The 13147-nt window shown below is 51.5% G+C and overlaps 1 protein-coding gene across 2 annotated transcripts in view; it reads left to right on the top strand.

Annotated features, from left to right (window-relative positions):
- Window positions 1-3349, top strand: part of EHMT1 (euchromatic histone lysine methyltransferase 1) — a 50743-nt gene extending 47394 nt beyond the window's left edge. For both annotated transcript variants that reach the window (XM_059828989.1, XM_059828991.1), the window contains exons 24-25: window positions 2161-2336; window positions 2619-3349. In XM_059828989.1, coding sequence (XP_059684972.1) covers window positions 2161-2336; window positions 2619-2802 — 360 coding nt within the window. In that variant the 3' untranslated portion in view covers window positions 2803-3349. The remainder of the gene's footprint in view (window positions 1-2160; window positions 2337-2618) is intronic.
- The last annotated feature ends 9798 nt before the right edge of the window (window positions 3350-13147 follow it).

Genomic DNA, 13147 nt, shown 5'->3' on the forward strand with positions numbered 1-13147 from the left:
CAAAACCGTTTGGGCATCCTGAGTTGTTCAGTTGTTCAGTTTTTGATACTCAGGTGTGTATATGCAGGCTTGCAGCTGTGCTGATTGGCAGCTCTGGAAGTTCTTCATAAAAAGATGAGCTGGAAGACTGAAGAAACCCCTGTTCACTTATAAAGGGATCCATCAGCTAGCCTGGCAGGGACTTGAGGCTTGTTCTGCTGGTAGTTATTCTGCGCTGCTCTGTGGAGGGCTGTGTCAGAGCAGAAATCATGCTTTGAAATGTGTGATCTAAAGCTTTTAAGCAAGGTCATCACTTCAGATTTTCCTGGGGAAAGGAGAAGAGGAGAGAGGTGAACTGGGGACTCAGAGGAGTGCGGTGGCTTCCAAGGAAAGCTGTAAAACAGTCTCTGTCTTGTTTCTGTCATCAGCTAGTGACAAAGAAGCTTTGCTTTTTTTTTTCACTTTTTTTGTTTTAAAGCAACCCACATTCAACAACTAAAAAAGGCAAGTAATGAGTCTTGTAGTCAGTCTGAAAACAGAGGAGCCAAACTGTAATTAAGAAGTTGAAAAGCAGCAGGGACTTCAGCCTGGTTTGTACTTTTATGAGCAAGAGCCTGGCTGGGCCTTGCCTTGCCTTTAGGTCAGCCCCTGGCTGCTGCCTTGAGGGAGAGCTTCTGCGTTTGCTCTTACGAAGCCTTTAGTGAAGCAAGGAGGGAGACTTAAGTACAGGTGCAAGCGCATTGTCTTTTTTCAGGGTTTCTTCAAAGCGAAGCATCTGTAGAAAAGCGGGCACCAAGTCATTGAGTGATTGTTAAAAGAAGCCCATCGGGATGGGTGGAGGAGGGCAGGGCAGAGCCAGCTGGGTCCCGTGGCCTTCCTGAGTGCTGGGAAATGATTAAGGCAGCGGTCGGGGCTGCACATTGCTGCATCTGTGTCAGCCCTGCCTGCCTGCAGCCGAGAAGGGCTTTCTCCGGGCATCCTTCCTTCTAAGAAACGCCAGTGCCTTCCCACTCTTGAGAAGGAGACTCATCTCACCCCAGAGCAGGTTCATGGTTTCTCCTCTTCCTCTCTGGTTGCCATCGTGTGACTCTTAGTTCGCGATACCCTCGTAGCAAGGTGGGAAGCGGTTTGCTTTGGGACTTGTCCTCAGCACCTTCACAGGGAGGAGGCTGCCTGTGTTGGTCAAGGCAGCAGGCTCCTTTCTCGAGAAACACATCTTGACGTGCACGATGGAGAGCTCAGATCTTTCCAGATGGTCAGTAGATGTGGTAGTGGGTGATGTCCTCACCAACCATGGGATTTCCATGGATGAAATTGAGGGAGTGACGGGATTTACAAAATATAATTGAAATTAGAGCTGGTAACACTGTGTGTGGTATGGGACCATGTGGGGTGACGCTTCCTCCAGTCGTTGGGACATCTTCTCTGGGCTCCTGCACCAGTCGGGCGGTGTGATCTGGCACAGCTCATCCATTAATGATTGCAAGGTGCTTGCCCAAAAGGGAGTTTGAGCACCGCTAATGGATCCTTTTGCTTTTGGCCTCTTCGCAACTGAAATTAGCTTCTGTAATTAAAGTCTCTGCTTTGCACAGTCATTCTCTGCTGGAATAAAAAAGCCCTGAGGGGGGTTCTTTTATTTTGAAGAAAAACAAGATATTACTGCTCTCTGGGCTCTCTGGAAAGGGAATTTCTGTGTTCTCACTTTCACTTTTATCTGCAAAATCCTGTGTTTTCTCGAGGCTCTGGCTTTGTGTTTCCTAGCTGTCATGTTCAATTAGGGGACAGAACAGATGCCTGTTCCCCTATCCAGTGGCTTTTCCCTGTAAGGCGTCTGTCTGCGCCAAACATCCATCCCGCTACGCCAAACTGGTGCTTTCGCAGAGCAGGGCTGGGGAGAGCTGATGTGCCAGCCAGCGGCAGGGGCGTTTTAAAAGGTCTTTGGGCTTGTGGGGGCAGAGTGCCACACAGAAAACTCTGTTTTCAGGGTACTGTTGCATATAAAAGTGTGTGTGTTTAGTCCTTTTAAACCTGCAATGGGTGTCCTGCCCTGGTCGTTCTTGAAGCTCTCCAGAGTGTTAGTGGAACGACCGATAGTTCAGTCATTTGTTTCATTTAAACAAGTAGCAGTAATAATACTAAACCCGATCTCATCTAATGAAAGATGCAATGTTTCTCCTCCAGGATGGAGAACTGTACTGCATAGACGCCCGTTTCTATGGCAACATCAGCCGCTTTATAAACCACCTCTGCGAGCCAAACCTCATCCCGGTGCGAGTCTTCATGTCGCATCAGGACCTCCGCTTTCCCAGGATCGCCTTCTTCAGCACGAGGCATATAGAAGCTGGAGAACAAATCGGGTAGGTGCTGTCCCCGGGGCTGCCACCGCCTCGCTCGGGGGAGGCTGGAGCGCGGAGCGACGAAAGCTCTCCTGTTCCCGAGCTGGTTCACTCCATCCCTTTACTCCCTGGGCTGTGTCCCCGGGGATCCTGCCAACGCGCTCCATCCACCTGAAGCTTTGGAAGAACCCAAATTTTGGCAGCGCTAAGGACTGCCGACCCCAGCGTCTTGTGCCGATGCACGGTCCCTTTTGCTCCTGCGTGCTGCTTTGCAGTGACCCCGTCTCTGTCTCTCTCTTGCAGCTTTGACTACGGAGACAGGTTCTGGGACATCAAAGGCAAATACTTCAGCTGTCAGTGCGGTTCACCCAAGTGCAAACACTCGAGCTCAGCGCTGGCCCAGCGGCAGGCGAGCACCTCGTCCCAGGACACGCAGGAAAACGGGCTCCCTGACACCAGCTCTGCCACGGCAGCCGGCCCCTTTTGAGGCTCCGCTCCCCAGAGACTGACTTGTTTTAACCCTATAGATTCACATACTGTCTGAATTTCCATTTAAAGAGAGAAAAAACCCGAAAACAACAACAAAAAAACCGTCTCAAGGAAAGCCAAGGGTTTGTGACACTTAGGGCTGTGCCACCGACTGTTACTTGAGGAATAAGTAAAAGCAAATCTCGCCTCCATGATGTTGTTCTCCCCTTCCCGGTCCTGGAAAGCTGCTGGTTTTCACAGTTGCGTGTGGAGGGGTGGCTGTTGCGTTCTTTTTCCATGCGAGCTGTCCTGGCCTCCGTCTCTTAATGTGCTAAGTGTTGTCAGAGCCAAGGGAGAGCCGCCCGTCCTCCGAATATTGTTAATTGAATGGATCGCTCATGCCAAGTCATCTCCAGTTCACTTGTAATAAACTTTGAATACTTGATGGGACTTTCTTTCTAAAAGCCGGGGGGAGCGGGGAGGGAGAGGGAGGTGCTGGTGTTTGGGTTTGCTCGGCACAGCCCCGGGGCAGGTTCTGCTGGTTGGTTTTTGTTGGTTTGTTTGGTTTTTTTGGTTGGTGGTTTTTTTTTTTGTTTTGTTTTTTTTTTTTTTAAATAATGAATTTCTCCTACATCTCGCAGGACGTTGCGGTGGGGCCTTTCCCTAGGAGCTAGAGGGCGTTTCTAATAAATACCCTCCTTGCTACCAAATCCACCGGCTTTCTTCTCTTCTGATGAGAAGAACCCCACAGTCCTTGCAATCCCTTTGGTCCCTGGCTCTCTCCCGAGCCGACCAGAGACGCTGCCCCTAAGACCCCGCTCCCTCCCGGGCTTTCTCCGTTACAAACCAGCTCTCGTCTGCGCCTCTCGGCCATGTTACTGTCTCAGTGTTCGGTTCATCCGTGGAAGGATTTCCCTCGCCCCGTCGCATTAGCCATTTTAGAGAGGGAAGGTTGAAGGGGATTGTACAAGACACTAACTTCTTCAGAAAAGCAGTTTTTCTTTTTTTAAAAACAAAGCGAATGATATATATTATAGAGAACCTCGACTCGCGTCCGCCGGCTGGGACGAACAGCAGACAGGACGCGTTGCGGCGAGAAGATCCCAGATGCCACCAGCTCGTCTGTTCCCATCACTTTTCTCAACGCTGGGCACCTTCGATTAATTTTTAAGCCACACGCTATGAGGTTTCAATAAACTGATTTATTTTTTACCATTACCGAAACATTGGGGACTAGCATTAAAAAGAGAAAAAAAGAAAAAAAAAACCCACAAAAAGAAAAAACAAAAAAAACCAAAACAACAACAAAAAGAAACCACAAAACAAAACGGTGCTGATTCTGGTGTGATTTTTGCTCACCACGTGAATATAAACTATCAATTGTATAAAAAGAACAAAGTGATTTTAGTATAAAAATGCAGGAAAAAAACAAAACTTTTTTTAAATTGTTAGTATTGTAGTGTGAATAAATTTGCCATCACCTTTTGTGTGGTGGCTGGGCAGGTCACTATCTTAATTTTTTTTTTTTTTTTTTTTGCATATATCTTTAAATACTGTAATTAGTGCAGTAACAGGTTTTTTTGTTCATCTCTTCTAGAACATTCATAATGCCGTCATGTTTATTATTATTATTTTTTTTTTCTGTTAATGTTTTTGACAGTTTTAAGGAGCAGTCTTTTGGCTCTGATCATTTTCTTGTTCTGTTTTCAATGAAATCAATAAAAAAAAAAAAAAGAAAAAAAAAAAGTGCTTTAAAAGGAGTTTGGCCTTTTTGTCTGCCGGGCTGGCGGGGACGGCAGCGTGCGGGGCCGGGGTGCAGGGGGCTGGTGCCAGTGCCTCGGCCGTGGGCTTAAGAGGAAAAGTAAGACAGCGGGAAAAACCCAAACCCTGCATACTTTCAAGCTTGCTCGTGGTTCAGGGAGGGTTTGGGTTTGGTTTTTAAATTTTGTGCGATATCTCAGTCTTAAAGGCATCCAGTTTGGGAGCCTGGACTCTCCCTGCGGGGTGGGCAGCGCCGGCACCCACCGCTGCGCAGGGCTCGGCGCGGGCTGCGAGGGACCCGGGCTGCCACCCGGCACCGGCGTGGCGGCAGTGGAATAAAATTAAAAAAAAAAGGCCAAGGAAAGGGGCGAGGGGGAGAACCTCCCGCTTGCGCACAAACCCCGGGGACGTTCCCTATCATGGGAGGAACCGCAAGACTCCGCGGGTTTTTGGCTGGGCCAGTAGCTCCGGCCGGGGCAGGGGCTGGGTTTGGGGGCTGCTGCGGGGTGCAAGTCCCGGGGGAGCGGTGCCGGGGGGTCCCCGCCGAGCCCTGGGGTGCCGGGTGGGGGCTGCCGAGGCTGCGTGACTAAGCACAGCCACCGCGCGCCCTCGCCGTCAACCCGCTGCGTCGGGGAAAATAAGCAACTCTCTGAGTCACTGCCAGTCAATAGCTCATAAAAATATTCATAAACAGCAGGAAAAGCCCGGCCCGATGCCAGCCGGGGACGGGAGGAGCGGGGAGGGCTTCGGCCGCCGCCTCGCACGCTCGCCCACCTCTCGCCCACTTGGCAGGAGCCTTCGTCGCCTGCAGAGCCCCGGAGATGCCCTCATCATCCTCAGTCACAAGTCAGGCGGCTTGAGGGCAGTTGGTCAATAAAACACGATGTCTTTAGGTTGGGTTTGTTTGATGAGAAATGACGGGTTTTGCCGCGGGAATCGCAAAGGGTGCCGTTAGGAATAGCCAGAGCTGTCGGGGAAAGCGAGCAGGACCCTGGAAGACACCCACGTGCCCTCGCATGTTGAGACCGTTTAACTGCGGGCTAATGCTAATTATAATAATATGTTCCAATATTGTATAATTAAACATTATAATGAAAATAATACGCTTTAATTGAAGGTGAGAAGTGGAAACCCCCCAGAGAGATCTAATCTCTGAACATCACTTTCCCAAAATCATTTTCCTGGGGCTGAGGCGGGAAACGGCCGTGTTTTCGGCAGTGCGTGGGGTCACACGATGCTGGTCCTGGGTGCAGCAAGGATTTGCACCCGGCAGAGGTGGGTGGAGGTTGAACGCTGTCGGCTTGCACATAGTCACAGGTAACCCCCAGCACCGGTGGGTGATGCCTTTGCTTTTCTGTGCAAATAACTGCAAATTAAAAATACACATTTAATGCCCCACCACATTTCCACAGGTGAGGACGAGCCGGAGAAGGGCTGTCGGTTTTAATAGGAATTCCTGCAAGGCCAGCGGGCCCCGGCTCGGCGGCTGCTCCAGGGATGGGGGGAGGCGAAAGGGCCGGCGCTGCCCCACACTCTCCCAAAACAGCCGGCGTGGAGCGGGGGGCTCCGGGGTCAGGGTACGCGGTCGAAGCCGCCTCAGCTGCTCTGCCAACCCCGCTCGACGGGGGATGGCGGCTTGTTGAGACGCTTCGTTTCAAAGGAAGCAACAATTTCCATGTTGATATTTTGCCCTGAAGCTAAGCTGGTCTGGAGTAACTGACGGCTCCTTACGAACCGCTGGTGCCAAGCCTTCGCCGTGCACACCCCGGGCTGCCCGCGGAGGTGTCTGTAGCTCTGATTTTGCTTTTGTTTGCGAGAGAAATTTCTTTGCTTTTAATGCAGCAAGAGCATCTGCTCCGGGCTTTGCTCTCGAGCAGCCGGTAGTCACTTTGCTCGTGGCAGTTACCAGCACCAGAGGATTTCTTTTCATTTTCAGCTGCCGCCAAGCGAGACGTGAGGCCTCGCAGCCGCCCTTCCCGGGGCCGGAGCCTCCCCTCCGCTCCGCTGAAGCTTCAAAGAAACCTTCAATCATTCATTGGCCTTTTCCTGGGGATTTTGGTACTCGGTGTGTGATGCTTCAGGACGTCCCCATGGTCATGCAGCTGTCCTGGGGTGCAGGATGGGGGCTGGATGCTGGATTTGGGTGCTGAGCTCAGGCGGGGTATGGGGCTGAGCTGGGGGAGATCTTGTGCATCCCACAGCATCCCACCCTCGCCCATATGGCTGGGAGGGGGGTAACAGGGCAAAACCGCTGATTCCACAGAGCTAGAGGAGACACTGCTCTCCTTCCACACGTGGGACATCCCTGCTCCCCTTCTTTTTCCCACTGGATCCCCCCCACTGAAGGTTGGGGACCCCCAGGCCAAGGTGGGTCCTGCGCACAGCGCCGGCTCTGCGGGACAGGGTACGACGGCTCTTCTTGGGGTGCTGCACCGCACTCGTAACTCAGGGCACATGGGGGGATGTGCTAATTCACTACAGGAGCAGGGTGGGGCAATTCGGGGTCCCTTGTCTGGAGGCCAGGCTGTGGCGCTGAGCCGGGCGCCTTCATGCACACCTCCCTCCTGCACCCTGCTCCCGTGGGCATCAGCCCCCCTATGGCTATAGGGGAACATCGTACAGGGAGCGGTCACCTGCTCCGGTGCCAGCGGACGAGAGGTGGATGGATCAAATCCAGCCGCACGGGATCACACGGCATTTCCTTGTGCCAACCGACTGCGCACCGAGCAGGTCGTGGAGCTGGTGAGCTCGTGCTGGCTCCTCTCTCCGGGGGCTGCTGGGCACAGGGGGCTGTTAGAAAGGCACCCGAAAGGCAGCGTCCATCGCCCTGCAGCTGAACTGGGGCAGCGAAGCCATAAAATCGCACTGGAATCCTGGAGCTGATCTGGCTTCTCCTCTTTATAGACTCCATCTCTCCCTTGGTCCCGCAGCGCTGACCTCCCTCACTGAGGAAATGTGAGTGACGGCGATGGTTATCCTGCAGCCCTGGAGTGGCAGGTAAGAGTTTTAAAAATTCTATAAATGTATGATTTCACCCCACGTCTCATTCCTGAGCCTTTGCCAGAGCTCGAAGAAATATTAGTTTATCTCGCTGATAGCACAGAATATTCCCTCGTCTGCTGAAAGAGCTCCTTATCGCCCTTTTAATTTCCTTTCTGGTGCTACGGGGCAGTATGAAATGCCACAGGCGCTATCACTGTTGGCAGGGAAAGGCCTTGATGTCCTGGCTGCCGGCTATGAGAGCCTCGCACCAGGCTGAGCTTCAAGATGAAAGTCTGCAGGCAGGCTGGGAGCGATGAAGCAGGCGAGGGGAGCGGTGTTGATGCCGGGAGAAGGTCGGGCTCAGGCCCTCCCTCGTCCCTTCCCCAGGCAATAGCACTAATGGACTGAACGCCCTGAAAAAGCAAATATTGCTTAAGACTGCCTGTGAGCAGAGGTGCGATGCTGCTGTTTTAACGGGGACGGGGAGGTTGAACAGGGTCAGCCCCGCACCCGAGTTTTCCTGCTTGACTCTGCTTTTTACAGAATCACGGAATCACAGAATCATTAAGGTTGGAAAAGAGCTTTAAGATCATCAAGTCCAACCATCAACTAACCCCACCATGCCCATTAAACCATGTCCCACAGTGCCACATCCACACGTTCCTTGAACACCTCCAGGGATGGTGACTCCACCACTTCCCTGGGCAGCTTATTCCAGTGTCTCACCACTCTCTCAGTAAAGAAATTTTTCCTAATATCCAGCCTGAACCTCCCCTGGCGCAACTTGAGGCCATTTCCACTTGTCCTATCCCTTGTCACTTGGGAGAAGAGACCAACACCCACCTCCCCACAACCCCCTTTCAGGTAGTTGTAGAGAGCGATGAGGTCTCCCCTCAGCCTCCTCTTCTCCAGACTGAACAACCCCAGCTCCCTCAGCCACTGTTTAAAAATTTCTGTTTAACCAATGCAAGAGTCATCAAAGAGGACTCAGAATGTGACGACTGCGTTAAGCAACTGCTGGGGCTCCCACGTTGCTGGTGGCACTGGGCACGGGTGGGGAATGACGTCTTGCTGGAGGTACCTGTGTGCCGTGGACGGCGGCAGCGCCCGTCAGCTCAGCTGGGCAACGGTCGTGTGGTACCAAGACAAACCAAAGCCCCTGACCCTGTGCCAGGGAGCACGTGGTGCAATCTGCTGCTCCTGCACAGGATGTGGCCCACCCCGCCAAGACCCGTCCCGGCTACCCAGCGCCTCGTACCCAGCCTGGCGAGCCTTGCTTCGCCAACAGCTCGGGCAGAGCCGAACCCTTGGGTTCCCTCTGCTCTTACTGCAGTATCAAAGGGACCTCAGCAGCCCTGGCAGCAAGGAAACACCCCTGTGCCTGGAGAATTTGTATTTGTAACGAATAAATGCCCCCCAGCCCCTCTGGGATGGGTGGGGATGTGGAAGGAAGGAAACTCAGGCAACGAGAGAGTCCTGACCCCGTCACTCCCTGATCAGCACGTGCTCAGCACCAGCAAAGGCGCCCAGAACAGTTGGTTTGTTAAGCAGCTCTTTGCCATCCTTTTTCTTGGAGGCGTGAAGGGTTTGCAGGTACCTAAGATGAAGGCCCGTGCCCGTGCCCCCTCCCCGGACTGGCTGGGACCGGGGGGTTTATGCCCCAAGGCTGCCAATGCTCTTTTTAAGCCATCACAACCTGATGTCTGGCTGGGATTAAATTCATCATCACCACAAACTTCCCCAGCTGACCTGGTAGGAGCAGGGCATCGGCACGGTAAGCCAAGACTTTGTTTAAATACTTGGACCTCTGCTATCTAACAAGAATGACAAGAGATTACATTAGGAAAAGGGCTGGCTATTTTAAGAGGGATCCATTTGCCAACTTCCCTGGCTGCAGAAGTCTTTAACACTGCTGCAGGAATAGAAAGTGTTGGACACGTATGGCTCCTACGCGCCCAGTTAACCGCTGAGGGTGGGTTTGCAAAAGGCATAAAACACCTCTAAGCCCGGGCAGAGCCAAGTGCGTTTTGGGCTGAGTTAATCTGAAGGAGGGGGCTGGGGAGCAGGGCAGGGACAGGGAGCTGTGGGGACACCAAAGGACCTACAGCTGCACTGTGCATTTGGGATGATTTTCCCTTCCCCAAGGAAAGGGGGAAAGTGTTGAGCGTTACCAGCTGACCCCCTTTACAGGCAAATTAATTCCCACCCCACGCTGCTGCCGCCCTTCCAGGGGATGCTTTAAAACCCCAGTGCTGGCGGGGGGCTGCCTGCTGGTGCCTGCCCTGGGCGAGCACAGGGGCAGGGGGCTGCTCTGTAGCTGAAGAACTGGAGCTAGAGGTAAGATAAGGATTTCTGGTGTTGATAAAGTGGAAAATACAAAGATTTTGGGGCTAGAAGCCCTTTCTGCGGGGGGGTTGCTTACTGCGTTGTGCTCATCCCTTGAGAGCCCCGGGAGGTGGGTGTCTGGAGCCCACTGTGTCGAGGATGTAAAGCACCTGATTGTCGAGAGCTTCCCCTGTCCTCTGAAGGAGCCTCCATCTGTGTTTTCAGAGCGAGTTTGATTTAAATGTTGATGTATTTGTAAATGGTGATGTATTTGTCTGTGATTTGTAATGAGCTTAAAAAAAAAAAAATCAGCGATCCTTGTTTGAAAAGCAGAACAACATGTGAGAAATCATTGAGGTTTTTCTTCCTCCTTTCAGAAAATATAGCAGCAATGAAATAGCAGTGATGGGTAAATAATAAAAGCCTTCTGTGTGGCTCCCTTGTACTAGATAAAGTATAAAGCCCCACTGATGCAGGGCTCAGGGAGGGCAGAAAAAATTCCACCTGAGCAACAGCAATTAGTGCACTTGGCTTTGTCTTTGTTGTGCTCTGTAAGTGTAATTCTGAACAGCAAATAAGCAGATAAGCTTTACCCAGACATAATAAGACGAACAGCCTTTTCTTCTGCCTCTGCTAGGAAGAGACTTTCTCTCTAGTTGTGCAGCTGTTGGAGGAAAATAGCTGGAATAAATTGCTCGGGAATTTGTGAACAGCAAACATGGCCTGCAACTTTAGCAAAATGACTGTATAAAAGAGTGAAAAAGGATTGGGGAGAACATTCTCGCTTACATCATGAACATCCCTTGGACACAGACTTGGGTTGGAAGAAGTTCAGGAACTTTTGTGGCGTGAAAGCATTTTGTTTTGCTGATGACTGTCTGTGTTTTCCCTCCTGCTGTGGCAGGGAGCTGCTTTTCTGCCCACGGTGCAAATCTCCCGGAGCAGCGGTAGCTCTTCTAGGGAGAGTGGGTCAAGTTAGGTACCCGATGGGATGCTGGAGCTCTACACCTCGGGGTAGAGGAAGAGGAGCTGATGAGTCAGTGGACAGATATGTGATGCTCAGCATCCGCACCCAGCGTGTGCACAGGGACTGGTGCGGGGAAGTGCGGAGCTGCTGGTTTTACATGGGAGGCAAAAATGAGTTTGGGAGGAGTTCAGCTTGTGCTGATGCACTTTCTGCCTAAGCTATCCCTGCATTTCATTTAGGTATAAATGCTCTTCTTGACCTCAAATGTTGCTAAATTGCTCAGCTATGAGCCATGACGGTGCCCTGCTGTGCCCCAGGGTGGGTTGCATTTGGTGGTGGATGAGCAATCCCTTGCCTTGCCTCTTGCCCCCCCTGTATGAAAGCTTTGTACGTTTTAAGGAGCTTGCACGTTTTAAGTAGTGGCACGGATCCTCCTACCCAACCCTCTATGCAGCGCATCTTCTCAGTAGCTGGAAGATACCTCTTTGCCTCCATTTCCCATCAGTAAAATGGGAATAAAACTTCCCAGTGGTTTGTGGGGTCCTCTGTGCTCCTGATTTGCCCACGGGTGTTTGATAATCTCACCCCAAGTCAGTAACAACTGCTGAGGGTGCTGCTGTGCTGGGTCCTGTACGTGCCTGCGAGAGGAGACCCTCCCGCTCTTGTATACAGACAAATAAAATAGAAAGCCGGGGATTGGGGTCAAACTTGCAAAGGCATTGGGGGCGATAAGAGAGAGTCTGGTGTAATATTGGGTTTTAAGGGGACCAAGTTACTTCCATAAAACTAGCCTGGAAAACAGATTCAGTTGTTTGGGCAGATCTATACTTTTAGTTAATTTTTTTTGCCATGAAAGTACTATTGCAAACTTCATTAACCTACTGCAGAGAAGGGGAGAGAATACCAAACGACCTGCAGACTCGCTGTCCTTGTCTCTCCATGCAATGTATCCGCTGGTAAAGGCGGTGTTAAACCCACCGGCTGGGTGTGCTCTGGTTTCAGTGGTGTGGCTGCTGAATACCTGTTTCTCTGATAATTAGCAGCCTCCTGTGCTGCTGTGCTGGGCACCTCCCAGGACACAGAGCCCTCCGGGTCCGGCTCTCCCGGAGCAGGAGACCCAGCAGCGCAGCATCTGCTATTACAAACAACCTCCCCGGATACAGTGACCTCAACTTTGGGGCATGATACTTTCAATGGTTTCTCTGTGCAAAGTTTCAGTTTTACGCAGGCTGATGCATCTGGTTTCTATGAGGGTTGTGTTTCCGTAGGCCTGGAAGGTGACAGTCCCTGTGCTGTCACTGGGAGCTGCTTGCTGGCATTGCAGCTCCATTTCTTGGAATAGCACTTGCCAGCCCCTGTGCTGTCGCATGAAGGTGCTGTTTGTGTTTGCCCTGGCTGTGTGTGGAAGCCTCCTCTGTGGGTAAAAACACATGTTGTTTAGGACGGTGCCTGGATCTCAAGCTCTACTGGCCTATGCAAAATCAGCTTTTTCCCGTTATTTGCAATGTCTCCATAATTCTTCATAAATTGCATGCAGAAAAAAGTCAGACAAGGGATGCGTGGCTTGGTTAAGCACAGATTTCCCTGGCTTTCCAGCATGGGAAGGAAGATGCAGCTGCCCGAGGGGAGATCCTGGTGCTGAGCCTTCCTTGCAGCCGTGCTGCCCGCGTGATGCCCGTGTCGTCACTGCCCCATGGACCTGGACGGAAGGGAGCTCGCTTCTGCGGTGCCTGGCTCCTGCTGATGCTGGGCAGGGGATGGGAACCAGACCCCAGAAAAGGGGTCCCTGGGAGCTGCTGCCTCCCTGAGCCGCGGGGGAGGCCATCAGCCAGACCTGAAATGTTACATTTCTCTAGAACAACGGTTTTGCTGCATATTGGATTCTGTTAAAAGAATTCAATTTAGAAAACATTATGCCAGGGAGAGGGGGAGAAGGGCAAAACATTATGGCTAAATAATTTCAATTAACCATTCCAGACCTTTCTTGCTAATTCAGTTGAAATAAGTGCTGCCTGATCTCCAGATCTGCAGAACTGACATCCTCTCCCAGCACCATGTCTACGATGACTCCTTCCAGCTGAAGGCTGGACCTAAGGACATGCTGTTTCGATGTTATTGAGCCTTCTTTCTTGAAGCAAAACAGAGAGAAAAATATGGACTGTGAAATAGAGCCCAGATACCTCTTACGCAGTCTTTGCTGCCACTTAACTTGGCACGTATTACAATTTTCAAGCTAATTCTTAAATTGGTGTAAGCATCCAAGTCCTGCCTAGAGCTAGGCGAATTATCTAACTCAATTCTGCTTTGGAAAAACAACCCAGATCCAAAT

The sequence above is a fragment of the Gavia stellata genome, chromosome 24 (genome assembly GCF_030936135.1).
Source record: "Gavia stellata isolate bGavSte3 chromosome 24, bGavSte3.hap2, whole genome shotgun sequence".
In the NCBI taxonomy this organism is placed as follows: domain Eukaryota; kingdom Metazoa; phylum Chordata; class Aves; order Gaviiformes; family Gaviidae; genus Gavia; species Gavia stellata.